Source organism: Anguilla anguilla, chromosome 7, assembly GCF_013347855.1.
Source record: "Anguilla anguilla isolate fAngAng1 chromosome 7, fAngAng1.pri, whole genome shotgun sequence".
Taxonomy (NCBI): Eukaryota; Metazoa; Chordata; class Actinopteri; order Anguilliformes; family Anguillidae; genus Anguilla; species Anguilla anguilla.
The window spans coordinates 43,665,171-43,685,176 of NC_049207.1; the positions used below are offsets into that span (position 1 = coordinate 43,665,171).

At 44.4% G+C, this 20,006-nt stretch overlaps 1 protein-coding gene across 4 annotated transcripts; it reads right to left on the bottom strand.

Annotated features, from left to right (window-relative positions):
• Positions 1-1,802: 1,802 nt before the first annotated feature.
• On the bottom strand, positions 1,803-19,372 carry tspan11 (tetraspanin 11). Of its 4 annotated transcripts, none has more exons than XR_004766124.1 (9): positions 18,298-19,367; positions 15,835-15,929; positions 13,699-13,890; positions 10,611-10,685; positions 10,253-10,357; positions 9,954-10,112; positions 8,603-8,689; positions 4,283-4,451; positions 1,803-3,588 (listed from the first exon to the last, which is right to left on the bottom strand). XR_004766124.1 is itself a non-coding variant. In XM_035425731.1 (9 exons), the coding sequence occupies exons 2-8, from the start codon at positions 15,919-15,921 to the stop codon at positions 6,385-6,387; spliced, it is 783 nt and encodes a 260-aa protein (XP_035281622.1). In that variant the 5' UTR covers positions 15,922-15,929; positions 18,298-19,369; the 3' UTR covers positions 1,803-4,451; positions 6,382-6,384. The 4 variants fall into 4 exon arrangements, 3 of the variants coding, with proteins under 3 accessions (XP_035281622.1, XP_035281624.1, XP_035281623.1); XM_035425731.1 differs by adding an exon at positions 6,382-6,462 and having other exon boundaries at positions 1,803-4,451; positions 18,298-19,369; XM_035425733.1 differs by having other exon boundaries at positions 1,803-4,451.
• Between the last annotated feature and the right edge of the window lie 634 nt (positions 19,373-20,006).

Sequence of the window (20,006 nt, forward strand, 5' to 3'; positions counted from 1 at the left end):
TAGAATATCTCAATACAGATGATCTCCAGCACAAACACTGGTGGATAATGGGACATCCCACACTTAAATAGTTTTTGATTTGATTTTGATGTTATGATGTCACAGTATCATAATTCTATTGCCCTGGTAACATAAGAAACAGAATGCCACTGTCATAAAAGATTCTATCAACAGCACACATATTCAGGGTTTCTTCTAGGCAAACGTTCTGGACATAGGACATTCACTATACTCTTGTGCTTAGCTGTGGTTTGAGCAATCTCTGCTACTGTAGAGAAGAATCACACAGCCCGGCATTTCTGCAGAAAGCTTCACCGTTTTGCCATTTTGGAATTTTGCTTGTGTATACCATGAGCTTAAACTCATTTTTAAGAGTGTGCAAGAATGTTAATGAAGCTATTTGTTCCTTCTTTAATTGTGAAGGCTTTTCTTTGACGTTTGTATGCAGTCGATTAAATGAAGTAATTATAATCAAGAAGCCTTTATTATAGTGTAAACTGCAGTCTGTGTTCACACTCTGTCATTTGCACTAATGACAGAGAGGGAAAGAGCTGCAGGAATTGGCATACGGCTGCACTCAAAGCTTAGTCTGTCCCCTGGGCAGGACAACAAGTAACTGTGGCAGTGTTAGGTACTTACAGCTCGCCTACATGCTGTGGAGAATACGACTTTACTGGAAATAGTATTGTTGTACTGGAGAGTGTGGCTGTACTAAGAGAGTGTATGACTGTACTGGAGCGTGTGACTGTACTGGAGAGTATGACTATACCAGAGAGCGTAAGACTGTACTGGAGCATGCATGACTAACAAAGAAAGGGCCTTGTTTCATAAATCACCAACACTCCAAGTCACAATTAATAAGAAGGGCGATGGCCAGGCCATAACACCCTGGTGATAGGTAAATAGAACGCCTGAGGCTCCAAAATTAAGCAAGAAATATAGGTGTATACATGTAATTTAGAATACAGACACAAAGTATGGATGGACTGAGACAGGCTGATGCTGTTTGGCTGTTCCGTGCCACTGTTTCTTCTGTATGAATTTCTGTATAAATCTTGCCATGAGACAATCTGATGGTGTTCTAGGAGCTAGGAATGAATAATTGAGTAAATAAAATGGGCCTGGGAGACTGAATAAGTGAGCTGATATTCACATGAAGAGAGAAAGGCACATTCAGCCACTGCTGTTCTGCTGACTGTTTGGATCGAGCATGGGGCAGTCAGCCCCCCCCCCCCCCCCCCCCCCCCCCCCCCCCACACACATACCCTTGCCCTAACCCATCTCCTTTAAAGGGGCCACTGGCCTCAGCACTTAACTTCTCACACACTTTAAACTGGCTGGGGCTCATTCCAATCAGGTCCAATCAGGCAGATCTCATTAATCAGACCCCGCCCCTCTCCTCAATCACAGCATTTGTTACCACAGCTGCTGCTCGTTTTCTTTAATGAGCTGCAACTCAGGTGGAAGGGCCTGTCAGAGATGCTACGGAAACAAGCCTCTCTGTTCATTCTCAAGTCAGACCAGGACTCCAACTCCCAGAGGGCCATGCAGGAAACAGGCTGCTTTCTGCTCTAAGTGCTGCTTTCAGTACAATTGTTCGCTCGTGATATTTAGTGAATTGCAGGTAATAAAGCAATGATGAAGACTGTGAGTGAGCAGTTAAGATGTATTCAAGGTACTGCTGCACATTATGAGAATGTTTAGGTTTAAATGTATAGTTAATAGTAATGACAATGCACAGGTGTAAATGTCACTAATTATGCTGTTTACAATGGGAACTACTATTTAAGAAAGACGACAGGTTATTCTTAAAATATAGTTAGATTTATTGAGTTCTGCAAAATCTTTGAGTTGTTTGCATATCACATTCTCATTCTACATCTGGAACAAATACAAAGGCTGCATAATTTCTCCAAAGCTCAGCATTACATCAGGTGTGCAATGCTTTCGTACTTCAGGGGAAAAGGCCACATTAAGGCATTAAGGCAAGAAGTACTTCAGAACAGCATACATTTTTTTAAAACTTCAGACATTTTAACAATGAAACAAACAATGTTCTACAAGACAGATTAAATTATTTTGATGCAAATAAGAGAGATGAACACATCCATGAGCACATACACATCTACAGAAATACTGTATGCCACAACATTTGCTTCCAATTCAAAATTATAATGCAGAAGCTGCAGCACACAATAATGAACTCACTACATATTAGACATAATTTAAATGAATACACAGTATATATTCTAGCATTTATTTCACCTGACTGAATTAGCAGCTAGCTTAAATGGACTGACATGTTTTCTACATTTAATAATTACACTTTGTTTATTAAACTCAGTTCCTTTCTCACTTCTCACTTCCTCATCTCCAAAGCCCTACCCATTTCATATTGGACTGACAACTTTTACAAAAGAAAACAGACAACTGAAAGAATTACGTTAATAGCAGACTGGTGTGAAAAGAATAGTACAGTAGATTGGTCATTCATAAACCATGACTGCAGAAATAAAGTGTTTAAACTTTAGTCCACATAGCAGCATTTGGGAAGACATGTAGCAGCTGTTCCAACACCGGGCACAGGATAATACTATGTGATTATGAGATATTGTTTGGTCTCAAGATGATTTTCTAGGTCCCATTTAAGAAATATTAGGAAACTCTTGTTCTACTATTAGGAATGTTCTACTCAAATTGTATTCACCCAACAAACTATGACACACTTAATTACTCATTTACACACTAGTGCTATCATTAGTTGAAGTAAAAAAAAAAAACCTGCTAAATTAACTTGTCAATTAGTGCTTTGTGAGAAACTTAAAGGACTTTAATTTAACCCTCAGAAAACTGACACAAGGCAGGACACAAGCAGCACTGACACAAAGAGCACTGACACTAACAGTAGCAACAGAGTGGAGCAGCCCCTCTCCATACAGATCCGTCCATAACCCCACCCCCTCCAGACAGCTCTATCCACAACCCCACCCCCTCCATACAGCTCTGCCCATAGCCCCACCTCCTCCATACAGCCCTGTCCATAACCCCACCCCCTCCATATAGCTCCATCCATAATTCCACCTCCTAAATACAACTCTGCCCATAACCCCACCCACTACATACAGCTCTCTCCATAACCCTACCCCTCCATACAGCCCTATCAATAGCCCCACTGCCTCCATACAGCTTTGTCTATAACCCCGCCTCCTCTATACAACTCTGCCCATAACAACAGGGTCTCCTGTACCCCCTGTCTACATTTTGTACTTTGCAGCCAACATCATTAATCGTGACATGACAGGCAACACATTGGGGTGTTTGCTGCAGTAGGGCTATTAGCTTGGTCCAGAATTTATTTTCCTCAATGTACCCAAAATCTTTTTTATGATGGAAAATAAAAAAAACTATTTCTATGGCTTTTTGAAGGGAATTTTAAGATTTACACTCAGTTTAAAAATAAATGCTAATTAAACGTAAGTGTTGAAGTCACAAGCCAATGAGAGACACACAGTAATAATGCCCCGCCCATCAAATAAACACTGCTCCTCTACTCCTCTCTGTGTTTGTGTCACACTGCTACAGATCACACAGGTGTAACGGCTCTATATGCTCTCATAACACACACACACACACACACACACAGGAAACAGGAACTCTCCAGAGCAGTGCAGTCTGTGTCCCTGGTACACTGTTGTCAGTAGCTCTGCTCACATTGTGTTGTCAGTGACCCAGAATGCACAGGATTCCCAAAGGAGGCAGGCCTAATGCAGGACTGGAGGGGGACCGCCTGGATGTGACATATTTCATATTTCATCATGAAGTATTACAGCGGGGCATGAGAGCAGCTGAATGCAGCATCCTGAGGAACCATGAGTTCCCATGAGCCCATCCACAGAGGGGGCAGAGGGGCAGTCTTAGGGGGTAGGGAGGCAGGGTTAAGGGGCAGAGAGGGGAAGGGGGTGGGGTTAGGGGGTAGGGGGGCAGGTTAGGGAGCACAGAGTGGATAGGAAGTAGGGTTAGGGTATAGGGGTAGGGTTAGGGGGCAGAGAGTGGATGAGGGTAGGGTTAGGGGGTAGGGAGGCAGGGTTAGGGGACAGATAGGGGAGGGGGTGGGGTTAGGGGGTAGGGGGCAGGTTAGGGAGCACAGAGTGGATAGGGAGTAGGGTTAGGGGGTAAGGGCAGGGTTAGGGTGCAGAGAGTGGATGGGGGTAGGGTTAGGGGATAGGGAGGCAGGGCTGGGGGTAGAGAGATGATGGGGGTAGGGGGTCAGGATTAGCCGGCAGAGAGGAGAAGGGGGGTGGAGTTAGGGGGCAGAGAGATGATGTGGACAGACTTAGGGGGTAGGGGGCACAGAGTGGTTAGGGAGACATCATTAGGGAGTACTCCAGTCTTCAATAGGGATCCAGCTTAATTCTTCTGTGCAAGCAGCAGGTAAATATCATTCCGCAGATCTACAAAAGACACAGCACAAAGAAAGAGTGGAGTGACACATCTGGCACAGTGACACATCTGGCACAATGACACGTGCTGCGGTGAAAACTGTGAGATGGGGGTGAGAGGGTGGGGGTGGGTTTAGAGCATGAGGGCTTACCATTTACAGTTACTGATCTAGTGATGTAGGACTAGTTATACCTGTGGTGCTCTAATTAGGTCATGAGAGAAAGAGAGAGAGAGAGAGAGCACACCGCATCAGAGAGTTATACAGTTATAGTAATTAGCTTCCGTGTAGCGGTAGGTTTATGTGAGACAGTGGCCAATGGAGGCTGACTCCCATTGCAGTTAGTAGTAGGCACGGGTACAATCTGTGCACTAACGCACAACAACAGATTCTTCTTCTTAAGCTTCAACATTCTGGTTCCACCACAGGTAAAGACAGGAGTCACACTGAACTCCACAGGTACAGACAGGAGTCACACTGCACTCCACAGGTAGAGACAGGGGGGAACACTAAACTCCACAGTACAGACAGAAGTCATACTGACCTCCACAGGTACAGACTGAAGTCATACTGAACTCCACAGGTAAAGACAGGAGTCACACTGCACTCCACAGGTACAGACAGGGGGCACACTAAACTCCACAGGTAGAGACAAGGGGCACACTAAACTCCACAGTACAGACAGAAGTCATACTGACCTCCACAGGTACAGACTGAAGTCATACTGAACTCCACAGGTAAAGACAGGAGTCACACTGCACTCCACAGGTACAGACAGGGGGCACACTAAACTCCACAGGTACAGACAGGAGTCATACTGAACTCCACAGGTACAGACAGGAGTCATACTGAACTCCACAGGTACAGACAGGAGTCATACTGAACTCCACAGGTACAGACACAGGTCACACTAGGTACAGGTTTCTCTTTGGTATTTGGTTCCATGATGTTTGTTTAACTTAAAGACTAGAGAGTTGAAAATGTATGATGACCTGCTAAAGTGAATAATGTTCAGCTGTCTCAGAGACATATGTGACCAGTGTTCAGCCGCCCCATACAACATGTGAAGGATGTTCAGCCATTTCACAGACATATGTGAAGTTTGTTCAGTTATCTCACGTACATGTGAATAATGTTCAGCTGTGTCACAGAGACCTGGACAATATTCAGCTGCCTCACAGACATATGTGAACAATGTTCAGCCATCTCACAGACGTGAATAATGTTCAGCTATCCCACAGCCATGTGAACAATGTTCAGTCGTCTCACAGAAATGTGAACACTTTTCAGATGTCTCAGAGACCTACTACCATTTCAAAAGCAAGGGAAACATTTCCAGTGTTGACTCACTCTGGGAGGCAGTGTGTGGGCTGGGCGGGCTTGGGGGGGATGAGGACCAAAACAAACAGAAATAAAACTGAAAGATCTGCTTTCCTTCCACTAATGAAAGCCTGGGGAGCTGATAGTGTGTATTTATATCAGACTGAGCCTGAGGTACACAGCCAACCTGTGTCTGACCGTGAAAGCTTCACTATCAGTGCTCAAAGGGAACACAAAGCCTTCTGGGATATGAGAAGAGGTGGAGGGGATTTCCGTGGTGATGGGCAGCCATGCATAGCTCAGCATATGGGCGGAGACTCGCACTCTCCCTCTGGAGTCAAGCTGCATTAACTGTTAGCCATTAGCCATTAGCCACAGTTAGCACAAGATACACATTCCATGCACAAGCCCAAACCCACCTTCTTGGTTTTTCTTTCCCTCTCACTTTTTCTTTCCCCCTCACTCTCTAATTCTCTCTCACACAAACACTCACACACACACATACACACACACAAACACAAACACACACACGTACGCACATGCACACACACGCACACACATCCTCTCAGACCCTGTCAAATCCCTCCTACTGTACAGGACCCCAGAACCAAACAGAAGCTAACCAATCACACGTCAGAGAAGAACTCCTCCTCTTCTTTATAGAGCACATAGATAAAACAGGAAGTCAGGACAGCACCAGTCAGCTGTAGAGGTGGGACAGAAGAAAAGGTTAGAGTGCCAACCCTAGGACAAGACAAGAACTGCAGCCCAGCTTGAGAAAACATGACAGACACACAGAGATAACTCATACAAACTCATCTGCATCTGTTCTGGACTTTAGTACAGACACATATATCACACATATAACAGACGACAAGGAACACAAGTTACTTACATGCACACACATGCACACACACACACACACACACTCACAAAACATATCATGCATAAAGAATCTGAACCAGAGGGAATACTTAACGAACACGCTTTTGATTACAGGTCTCCGGGGAAGAGGCTGCTGGGAAAGCTGATGTCTCTTTACACTCACTAAAATCTTCATTCACAGATGCAAAGTTCCTAAGCAGGATGTCTGCACCAGTCCCTACATCAGTCTTCTCTAGTGTCCTCACAAAGCATGTGGCGAGCAATGAAAGGATCCAGTGTAGGTGCAAAAAGATAGTTGAGCAAATAAAGTAGCAACCTGTCATTTTCAGACAGAACTGCACAGCCTCAGGTAAGGTTATTGACCGCATTACAGAAGTAACGAAAGGTTCAAACACATTTTATCGCAACCCTTTACCCTAATGCTGGAGAAGTACTATAATTAAACCAACCAGGTAATGTGCAAAAGCAATTAAAATTAATGGGAGCACATCGTTAGCTTATGAAAAGACGTGCAAGTCAGCTAAATTTAAACAGAGGTAAAATAAATAAGAAACTGGAATACTTGAACTAAGTTTAAAATGAGGTCATCTGTCACCTGACCAAACCAGGTCTAAAATGAGGTCATCTGTCACCTCATTAAACCAGGTTTAAAATGAGGGCACCAGACACCTGGCCAAACCAAGTTTAAAATGAGGTCTCCCATCACCTGACTAAACCAGGTTTAAAATGAAATGAGGTCACCTGTCACCTGACCTAACCATAAAAAATATTCTGACTTCCCAAAACACATACATGGCCCTTTTATAAAGACAAATAGTGCTCAGGGTTCAGTCTGTAATTTACAGGGTTTATCCTTCAAACTGTGACACGGCTGTTCATCAAATCTACCCAGAATCCTCGAGTATAAAGTCATCTGCCCTGATGAGGGGTTCGTCTCTCACCAAGGCATCATCGTTTATTCGCCATGACCGCTATCTATGGCATACAGGAAACAACAGCTATTTTTCAGGAAACCAAGAAACTTTCTGCGCAAAATTTGGAAGATTAATGATTTAGTTCCAAAGCCATCATTTTAAGTTTTTTTTTCTAAAGCGCGGGGACAGAAGAGTCAAACACAGCTCCACAGAAAGATAACGGCTATCTTGTGCGAAACTGATTGGGATTGTCAAAAAAATTGAAAGTCATATGGCTCTTCTGGAAAAGAGGTCAAACATCTCATTAAAGTTTTCTACTGAATGCATTCCAAAAGTAATGAAAATCATACAGGCCCCAAGCCACCGCATCTTGTACTTTGCAGAACCTGCAAAATTTTAAGTTTTGTTCCAGTTGCAAGCCATGATGCCACTGTTATGCCCCAAAGCTCATACTAAGAGCTACCAGGCAATGTTGGGAAAGCATGATGGCCAGTGTTCATGTTAAATCTGGACCAATCTCCATCAAGCACAAATAAGCTGAGCGGCTCTCCGTCAACCATAGAAACCCTGGAATATTCTCTGCCAATCACAAACACCTCCACATCTTTACATAAGCAGATGTTGAGCCTGGAAAATTAGAGCCATGTTCACTATAACAATAACCCAAAGGCTTATTTTTCAGAGGGTTACCTGACAGACACTTGCACTAACTGCTGTCTGGGGACCGCTTTTGAAAGGAAATTCTGCTCATTATATTCTGGGAAATGACTCGTTAAATTCAGTTCTTGGAATAAATCAGAAAATTATAACATATACCCCAAGAGTCTCATAATGATTCATGCTCTACCTGAATGACAGAGTTAAGAACTGCTTTACTGACACAGCTAAATTACAAAAGGAATATTACATGTATATGCCTTAAGTTTTAGAGATCTCACAGAATTAGGCATATTGATAGCAGCCAGGCAGTGCTTTAGCTTCGAGTATCTGTTCTGAGTGGGGTTTAGTGATCCCTCAAGTGAGCTGTACAGGTGAGGGGGCTTACCTGCAGACAGGCCACACCGATCCCCACCGCCCCGATGATGAGCAGGTGATCGGCCAGATACTGCTCCAGCTTGGTGATGCAGCCGCCCTGTTCAGGAGAGAGACGATCAGGATAAGCACATCACTAGCATGTACACTGAAGAAATACTGCCAGGTGCACTAAAAGGAGGTGCACTGAGAGAGGAGGTGCAGGGAGGGAGGAGGAGCAGGGAGGGAGGAGGAGCAGTGAGAAAGGAGACTGAGGGAGTGAGGAAGTGCAGTGAGAGAGGAAAGGCAGGGAGAAAGGAGGTGCAGGGAGAGAGGAGGTGCAGGGAGTGAGGAGGTGCGGTGAGAGAGGAGACACAGAGAGAGGAGGCGCAGGAAGTGAGGAGGCCCCATTATTCAAACACATAGTTTCCTCCATCAGCACCATCTGGCACCAGCGCCCGCTGAGTCTAAACAGCCCCACAAATCACTTTCCTTTCCTGCATCCTCTCTCACCTCCAGCTCTGTTCCAGCCCATGAAAAATCAGATACGGGCAGAAACATTTCAGTCACAAAAGTCATTAGAGAGCCAGGTCTGCATCCAGCAACGGGTCTGTGAAGGGAAATCCATCTTTACAGGTTGCCCGCTTTTACTACCCCATTAGTTTCAGCAGGACGTTTAAAAATGTAGTTTCTGAGCTGTGGCTGCCCTCGCTGGAGGCGAAGGGAGGCCATCGGCCGTGTAAACCTGAGCTAAGAACAGCATCTGTACAACACCCTCCAGACCCCCGAGCGCAATTCCACAGCACACTCGTTCATGACGCTGACCAGTTCTACCTCAAGTCAACGTTTCACAGTGTCCATGGGGATATTACACTTTCACTGCTGGTACTGTATCAACCTAGCAAGGGACTTCAGTTACACAGAGCTGGAATGTAATCCATCTGTTAATTCTGAATGTGCAGGGTTTCAGTTTAACCAATTTGAACAGCAATTAAATTTATTGTTAAAAGATGTTTTAAAAATGGCAAAAAAAAGATATTTAAAAAAAAAAAAAGTCTTGTATTCATGTATAAAATTGGACAAAGACTGCATGACAGATAGAGCCATCATAAAGTCCACAGGCAGGTAGAGCCAACATGGAGTGTGCACGCAGACAGAGCAAACAAAAAGCCTGCAGGCAGGGTAGAGTCAACATGGAGTCTGCAGGCAGATAGAGCCAACATGGAGCCAGCAGGCAGGTAGAGCCAAGATGAGAGATGGAGGAGTGTAGTGAAGTGTAAATAACGGAGGGAGGTGTAGAAGATGGAAAGATGGACAGAGGTAAAGAAGATGGAAGGAGGCATAGATGATGGGAGTGATTGAGGGAGGTGTAAATAGAGACCTACCTCCACCTTGTAGATGTTGGAGGGGTGGTCTCTCTGGCCACACTCAGGGGTGGGCGTCTTGCAGCAGCTGTCCGGCACCACCCTGTCCCCACCCTCAGGCGAGGTCACATACACGCTATGCAGCCAATCAGAGGAGGAGTTGCTGCCACAGCACTTAAACTGCAGCAGGAGAGGAAATAGGAGAGATCCTGAGCGAAGGAAAATTGTCTTTGGGGTTGGGGTTATCATACAGGGCATCACACAGAGCTAAGGCTGGGGTTAAAGTGTGTCACACACAGGGAAGGCTGGGGTGTGCTTACGTCCTGCTGCAGCCTGTCCACAGCTTGTGTGATGGAGTCCTTGCCTTGCTGCGCATAGCTGCTTGTCATCGTCTGGTTCAGATGCTGTTTCAGCTCCTCACTCAGCTGCGCAGAGCATTCAGCCAATGAGAAAGACACAGACATGCACACACGCAAGCACACACACACACAGATGCACACAAACAAACACACTCAAGTTTGGGTGAATGTGTTCAGGTGTGTAACACAGGCAGTGTCTACTGCTCCCTGTTCACTGCCAACAGAGAACAGACATAAAAAGGAGGTGTGTGGGGGCCAGTACGTGCATGTGTGTATGTGTGTGTGTGTGTGTGTGTGTGTGTGTGTGTGACACACTCACCTGTTGGTAGTATACATATGCCAGGACTCCGGCCACAAGCTCAATCAGGAAGATAAGCAGCAGGCAGGAGAAGTACTGCAACAGAGGAACCGAGCAGCTTAAATTCTGCATGAACAGCACACTATATATGCAGACCTGCACACTTAGATGTAAGGACATACAGACCTATAATCATACAAATATATACAGACCTACAGATGTAGATACTGCATACAGACATACACAAGGTGTAGATACCAGCAGGTACAGAACACACACCCTGCAGGTACAAGTGTGATGCAAACACAGTGCTGACAAATATGATGCAGATTTTTCTTCTCTGTACAGTATGTAAATTAGTTAGTTGAGGAGAGTAGGGCTGGTCCTGCTGGAGTACGCCGTTGTGGTCAGTATCACTGCACTCACACTGAGCATGCTCACTGGAGACGTGCACACTGCACTCACACTGATCATGCTCACAGGAGCCATGTGCACTGCACTCACACTGAGCATGCTCACTGGAGCCAGGCACACTGTACTTGCACTGAGCATGCTCACTGGAGCCATGCACACTGTACTCGCACTGAGCATGCTCACTACAGCCATGCACACAGTGAGTCTGTAATGCAGTGGATTTCAAAAAGCCTGTTACTGTAGAGTCTGTGCATGTAAATTAGCCTCTGTGCTAAGATACAGGGTGTAGTGTGGACAGGCAGGTTCTATTTTTACACTGAAATAATTCAGTTATCACAGTGGAAAAGGCCAGAGCTTAACTATGAGGAGGGGGTCTGACAGAAACCCTCCTGAAGATGAATCTGGGATTCAGGCATTATACATGCTTATTGTCGTCATGGTGACAAACAGTGGTTCAGACATTGCACATGCTCATTGTTGTCAAGGAGAAAATCAGGGGTTTATGCATTATACATGCTCAATGTTGTCATGGTGAGAATGAGGGGTTCAGGCATTATACATGATTATTGTTGTCAAGGTGACAATCAGGGGTTCACAAATTATACATGCTCATTGTTGTCATGGTGACAAATGTCCCATTCTTACATTTCTGGGAGAGATGAAACTACAGTTGGGCCACAACCAAGATTCTACCTCTCCACCAATCAAAATCTGACACAACAATTTCCAGTGTATCCTGTTATAAAGTTGGATATACTGTATACTGTACCATGCTCGCAGTGTCCTACCTGGGAATCAAACCTGCAACATTTAGGTCAGAAGCCCAGTTGCCTAACAATTATACTATATTGCTTTGTTTACATGCAACACTGCTCTTGCCTGCTCAAGCAGTAGTTTATGATGTCTTTTTCTGGTGTTTTGCCCCCACCCCCATCACACATAAACCGCTGAGTAACTGTGGAAGGATCCAGATAAGAGATGTGCAGTGACAGGTCTCTGAAATAATCCACAGGATCAGTCCATAAATCATCCATGAACTGCACCTTCATCTTCCTCTGATAAGAAAGTCATTTCCTCTCCTGCTTATGTGTTTTCTGTTGCAGAACAACCCTGAAAATACTCCACAAGCCTGTGCTACGCTGTGCAAAATTCAGTAACTGATAGTCGGCATAAACACCTAATAAATTACAAAGGCCTAGTTGTGGACATGTCTCAAGTGTGCGCTCTCAAACTGCAAGTGTGTGCTCTCAAACCACATAAATCTCTGACACTGTGATTAAAGTTTTACCCAACTGAATTTCCTTTTGGTTCAAGCCCAGGTTTTTTAGCATCACACAGAATCACCAGACCGGTGCGGCTTTCGTGGTTTTACAGGTCTGTGAGCGGAAAATGTTCGGCAATGCAAACAGAAACTGATAATTGCATCAGCCAGTAAAGCGGATCAGAGGCAATGCAATCGCTTCTCTGCTTTTCAGTTCAACTGAACTGCGGGGAAGCAGAGCACACAGTTTGATCCCAGGGAAGTTCACACCGTTTTAAACCGCTTCAGGACAGATGTTGTACAGGAAATCTTTCGGACTCCAAACGAAGCCCCAAGGAGCCTGTAAAATGGCTGCCAGTGATGTCGCTTGGCCGTAGGCGGTCATGTTAGACGGCAGTGATGTCATGAAATGATCCCGACAGGCAAATTGCCATAGTGCTACTCTCACCATAGAGAGCACAGAGCCAGGGAGCGCTACCGGAACCCCCCGGCGTGAGCCCGGTTATAAACCACACACGTGCAGGTGGAGGTCTTCATTCTACTTGCGTTATGAAATCTGACTTCACAGGAACCATATGCACAAAGCTTACAGGCCCCACGAAGAGGATGCGGTTGCCATACAAGCTTATTTTTGGACCGGATCTCCATGTGCCCTTGGCACGTTTCTCAATCTGTGCATCTGAATGATTCTTTTAGTAATAAAACTAGATCCATTCCATATCAGAATCCCCCTTTATCTGTAGAGGATGAAGGAAGATAAAGCTCACTCACTGAAACCCCCCTTCCATCAGCCCCCTGGTGTCTCAATCTGGCAGCCCATCTTCTCTCTTGGGGGGATATGGGACATGTGATGCTGCCATTCCTGTTCTTATCTCCACTTCACACACACAGGTTCCATCAATCCAGCCTTTTCCATTAACATTTTGAGAGTCAGTCAAGGTTGCCTTTACTGAAAAATCCTGATAACATCAGTTCCTCACCAATGCTCAGTCAGCCTCAGGACATCAGTCACCCCTGAAAACCCAACACACCAACACTGTCTCACACACACAGATATCCAACACACCAACCCTGCCTCACCCACACAGATACCCAACACGCCAACCCAGCCTCACTAACAGATATACCCAAGACACCAACTTTGTCTCACCCACAGATATACCCAATTCACCAACCCTTTCTCATCCACACATATACACAACACACAAACACCGTCTAACCCAAATATACCAGCACACCAACTCTCTCACCTACAGCAGCACCCAATACACAGCATGATCACCTCTATTTCCATCTATCTCACTCAGTCTTTGTCTTTCTCTCCCCGTCTCTCTCACTCTCTCTCAGTCTCTCTGTCTCTCTCTCCCCGTCTCTATCTCTCTGACTCTCTCTCTCCCTGTCTCTCTCTTTCTCTCTCCCCCATCTCTCTCTCACCATGGACAGACAGCTCCTTTGTTCTCGGATCACAGCGCAGCAGCCCAGGAATCCCGTGACCATGACCAGGACTCCAGCGAGGATGAGGATGTAGGCAGAGACGGCGAAGGCACTGGACTCCAGCAGGCTCAGGTAGTCACTCTTATCCACCAGCGTCCAGAACCCAACAGCCATCACTGCAGCTCCACCAAGCTGGCGGAGAGAGGGGAGAGAGAAGGAACCTGATTTAAAGTGGTGTTGGAAGGTCCACCTTATTACGTCAGATGATCAAGTGGGGGAAATTGTGATTCTATATGCAGCACAAATTGACCGAACTATGATGCAACACTCTTGCCAACATTCTGCATGGACTGTAAGACATTTCATACAATAAAGCCATAAGTGAACCACAGCTACAAATGTAATACACACAGACATTCTTTGATAACTACAGTACTGAAGCATTCGACTTATTTCCCTGAAATAGCCAAAGATTGCTTGCTACAACCAGCTAGTCAGTTGCTAGCCTAGAAGGTAAACAGCCCAAAAGGAACTGACGTGCAGTCACTCATAAGGCACATAATCAATCAGATCTTTCTTTCAATTTTCCAATCATGAGGCACGTGAACGCGAACGAGTCAGATGGCTGAGTTGTGATGTATTCCCGACTCAGAGAAAACTAATGAGCAAACATCACTAGAAAGCAGGGTGAGAGAAGACATGGCCACAGCCTTACCAAATTACAGTAGCGCAAATGGATCCAGCCTCATCCAATCATGCTAGCACCAAGTGCTCAAGTCCTATCCAATCATGGTAACGCTAATAGATTCAGCCGCATCAAATCAGATTAACGCCAATGACTCCACCCCCAACCAATCAAGGGAATGGTGACGGCTCAAGTTCCACCCAATCACTGTAACACTAACAGTTCCAGGCCACACCCACACACCAACACTATTGATTCCACCCCCACTAAATCACACTAATGCTAATGGCTCCAGCTCCACCTGGTCATGCTAATGCTAAGGGTCCCAGCCCTACAATATTTTCCCTACCAATCAGACACACTGATTTCTTTCCAAACAAACAGTCAAGATTAATGAAACCTTAAGACTCCACAGGGCTAGTGAAGACCCCTCCACCACACTGCCCCCTGGCCCCTACCCTCCTGCTCAGACCCACAGCTGCCTACTATTGCAGAATCTCCTAATTTTTTATCTTCTGTGTTTTGTTTTGTCGTTTTGGTTTTCTATGCATCACTGCTGGAGTAGATGTTTTGCTGTGATACAGCCCTGATGCTAACTGCATGGTTTAATATCAACAGGAAATATATATATATTCCTTGCGTGTGACCTCTGACCTGTTCTGCATCCAAAAGTAAAGCAATCTGGATAAAAGCCATTGGTATAATTGCCCTACGAAGCACTTAGCCACAGTGGTCAGTTCCAGTAATCAATGTCACAGTCCAACAGCTGGTTCATTGTATTCTTGTAGGAGCGTGAAGCAAACAGCGTGTAGCAAACAGGACTCAAAGTCTAGAGTGCCCCCCTCTGGAAGCCTTGTGTGCTGCAGGCCTCTGTGTTTTCAGTATAAATAATTAATGACGAGCTACACTTCTGAGAACGAGCTATTTATACACAAAATCCTCCTCCTGTACACACACACACAATCACATGCACACACACACACACACACACACACACACATTGATGAGCGATATAATAAGAGGAAAACAAAAACATACCCTTCCATTGCCCTCTGGTGAGACCAATATAAGGGGTTATCAGGGAGTATGAGAGTATATTGGGGGTTATATGGAGTTTTAGGGAGTTGATTGTATACCTGGGAATATATAGTGGTACAGGGTAAGTTTATAGGTATACTGGAATATTCTGGTGTATTTGGGGGTATCATTGGCTATTTGGAGGTATTTGGGCGATGGGCAGTTTAAAATTGACCTTACCCACTTGACTTTCTAGATTTTGATATAGTTGTCTGCAGTTCTACACCCCTCTCTTTCTGCTAACATTACTGGACTCTTCTCTGTACTTACAGATCATAATTACGCTACCCCTGTCCCCACTAGTCCTGCGAGCTAATGGCTTCAAACTGAAGCCCAAATTAGGCAGACATTCAACATAAGCTTTTGAAACTCACCCAGAAAAGTAAGTTGAAGACAAAGAGAAGATATTTCAGACAGACGGTCAACCAGTCGTCATGGTCTTCTTTGTACAGACGAGACATCTTTCCCTCTGAAAGAAAAAGAAACCACATTACCAGCTTCCGTATGTCAGTGCTTTCGAGCTCAAAGGTCAAAAGGTCAAAACGGGCTCGACAGAGCCAATGACACAAACCAGAGCACTCTGAAAATTCCTCAAAGTAGAGAGAGAGTCTCTAAATAATTTTAAAAACATAAATCACTAGACCTGCAAAAATCTGTTCCAATAAAAATCAAAGGGGCTCGTCTTCTTCCTGTAATCACAGCCTCTTAACCACATTTACTTTAACCTGGGCACATTTTTCATATGTTGGCAGATCAGGTCCCCTTCATTGCAAATGATAGATTCTGACCTTCTCTGGGTGGTTTTTATCCCTCAGTATCTCACAGCAGTAAGAAGGTATGAAATACAAATGGTACCATCCTCCCTAAAACATTTCCATAAATACAGGAACCTAGAACAGAGTGTGGTAATCAAAGCTAAATGCAATGCTAAGGAGCTAATTCCTCTTTCACTGGTAACTGGACTAATTAACAGCTGACCATGATCATCTGGCAACTGACACAACCATGAGTCAATGTATTGTGTGTTCCTAAAGAATATTAAACAGAAGTACAGAAAAACACAACGTTACGTAGGCACAGTTTCCGAGGTATTGTTACAGAGGTGACCTTACTCACTGAGTAACCATTACGAGGTCCCATTACTAAGGAATCGTTACTGAGGCATCATCATAGACGCATCGTTACTGAAGTGCCGTTACGGAGGCACATTTACCGAGGAACCGTTGCCAAGATGCCTTTACCAAGGAACCATTACGGAGGTGCGGTTACGGTTTCTCCCTCCAGAGTGAGCTTCTCGCTACTTCATCTGCAGATGAGTTATTTTAACAGCACTTTTATCATTTTAAATCATACTAAACATAAACTTGGCAAAATGTCAATCAAATCCTTTATCCTTCTACCACATAATTACAAAGCTTGCCATCTGTTGGCCAACAGAAAGTTTCCCTGTGTTTACATTGCACTAGTGAGAAAAATATTCAAGCTCGCAGCAAACCCCAGCACTGTCATTTCCATCCTCTCAAAACAGGAAATGTGAGAAGTGGGTGCGTATAAACACATGCAGTAGCCATCAGGACTGGTGCCCAAACCCAAGCCATTCTGCTAATTACTGCAACACAAGCCTGGCACCCACAAGCTGCAGATTATTCATTATATTACTGATTTATCTAAACAGTTTCACTTCCTGTGTCTTTTAGATGCACATAACCGATGTTCTGAAACATTCATGCACTGTAATTCAGCACAGTGGAAGCAAGCTGTTATACATTCATATCTTTAAACAATAGTCAGTGTGTCCATCTGAAAGGGCTCTCTCAGAAACCAGCCTTTATTGAAAGTGTGGGGACAATGCATTACAGGGAGAGTGAGTGGAAGATGTGAAAAGTTTAACCTCCCTGCCCATGTCGACCAGCCGTGAGAATTGTCATGCATGTGCCAATATTTAATACATAATTGAGAAATATGAGTTTGATTATCAGAATAAGAAAGTCTGAATTAACACTGTCTCAATTGGATGTTTCTCTGCCATTGTCATATTCACTGATACATTAGGTTAGAGTAATAATATCAAGTATTCGGTTTCCTTCTGGAGAACTGAATCATTATGGCATGATACATTTAGCTTTTTTACGAGCATTTATAGATCATTCGTACTTTCTGTGAGAACTACTCATACAATTCCCTAGAAAATCTTCAAGTTCGGAAGAAGCCGCTGAACTGTGTGCTTTCAGTGGGAGAAAACAGCCATGAATGTAAATGCGTATTTCATTTGGACAGTCACAAAATTGACAGCGATTGTCGTCTATTGCGATAAGTACGCTGCTCAGATGTTTGTTTACATACTTCGACAAAGCCTTCTGTTGACTGCAGTTTCACATCTGTGACTGCGATACATTCAAACAGAGATATAGACAGCTTATAGCCTAAATAACGAACTAAAAAAACAAGCAGAATTTTCAACAACAGCGAATCTAATAAAAAATGCACCTTCAACATATTTACTTCCCCGCAGTCATGTCGATGAGGACACTACGTCAAAGCAGCACCTCCGCTACATTCTGAAACCGCGAATGCGCTATGCGCTCACGCATTTAAAACGTACCGCGCAGATATAAAAAAATCTAATAACGCGTAGTATCCATAGTAGCCTACATATTCATACTACTTCCAATATTCTGTGATACACATATAGTTAAGGATAGTCTTAAACATCCGACGTTCCCACATTCCCCTCCCCCCAAAAGAATGAACAAGTTTGTTGCACCTGTCAGACACAGCTTCCAAAACATATATGGGAAAATATAATAGTGCATTAACAACAGCTGTGATAAACTCACCATAAATATCCTGAGCGCAGTGTAATGGAGTATATGTCGTTGATAGACGGCGTCCAGCGGTTCCGTTATCTCATCTGATCCTATCTGCAGCTCGCTGCTCCACTGTCCCTCAGCGCTGGGAGGCGAGCGGGGTCGACTTGGGTTCAAAAGGAAATGCAGCAATCCCCCGCCTCTTTGTTTCTGTGTAACCCGATCTAACTTTAAATGAATGACAGCTGTCAATGTAACCCCACGCTGGTTACATTGTAACTTTTGAAAGACAAGCAAACAGTGAAAGCAAACACATTGAACTCCATTGAAGAGTTCTGGCATTTAGCTCCAACAGCAACTATATCTGCAACATCTGACTGAAACTAAATTTATAAATTGACAGTATTTGAGCAGCTTGTTGGTGAGGGAGAGATGGTGCTGCACTGTGATATGTGCACCACTAATGCAGTGGAAGCATGGCTATGAGTGCCTCCGCTACACTGTGAATGAATGAATGCATGCTGACACAGAACAGTAGGTATCCATTTCATCTGAATGCAGATGGGATTTCAGTATCATGCAAATGCTCTGATTAAAATCAAGGTTTGGGCTGCAGCACAGAATGGGGTGGTTTCCCTCATGTTCCCGAGACTCATCTCACGATGAAAGACAGATCCAGAGCTCAGAATAATAATTGCTCTGGTGGAAAAGTGCTCTGTCTGACCCGCTGACCTCACGCCTCTACAAGCAGAGATCTCAAAATTTGCCATCCTTCGTCCTTTCTCGACACCAAAGGGCAGATCTCCGCAGTCTCCCTCTCTGGTGTACAGTGCGCTGGCTCAATTCTGCTTAATCGAATAAACCAAAAGCCTATTAAGAAGTGATATATGGCCACAGGGAGAAGCTCAGGAAATCATCACCTGTTATACAGCCACTCTGTGTGAGGAAACAATGTATCACCAGCCACAGAACGGGACGGTCTGCATAAACAATGTTACTGAGCCGGACCTCTATCTAATTACCCCTCAATTTATACATAACTCATCTATATTTAGCCAGCATTAATGTCAGGATGAAATGAAAAATAGATGAAATGTAGAGTAGCATGGACGATGGCTGGAGATATTATTGTGGAGGCAGGATTGGCTGTTTCTTCCGGTGATCTTTGCGCTCCTTTCTACAGCATGACTGTAGCTTTGACTTCAAGGTCAAAAGCCTTTTTCGTGACTGTGCGCTACCGCCTAATATCTTCTGAGAAAGAGCAATGGGTTCAACCCCGTCAAGATAAAAAAGCAGAAACTTGCCAGCAACAAGTCTGTGAATCAGCTGCCACTCAGCCAACAGCGAACCCACAAAGAAATGGTGAACCCTGCTGGAAAAAAAACAACAAAAAAACTGTCAAAAATGAAAGGCCAACCACACAGCCAACCAACAAGCATAATAATCAATTTACAGTTTCACAAAGCAAGAAGCCACTAAAAAAAATAAAAACTACATCATAAAAATCAAAATCTAACATTGACTTGTTTACTCTTCTGTTCTTTTTCATACAGCTGTGAGATGCTGTGACTTCTTATGGCAACAAACTGTGCTCCCCGTCCAGTCAGTGACAGTGAGCTGGACCTCATACCCTGAGGGTTAGCCAGATTCATATCCTCAATTTCCCTTTGAAGAAAGAGAGAGAGAGAGAGAGAGAGAGAGAGAGAGAGAGAGAGAGCATCGGCATTAGTCCCAGAGGA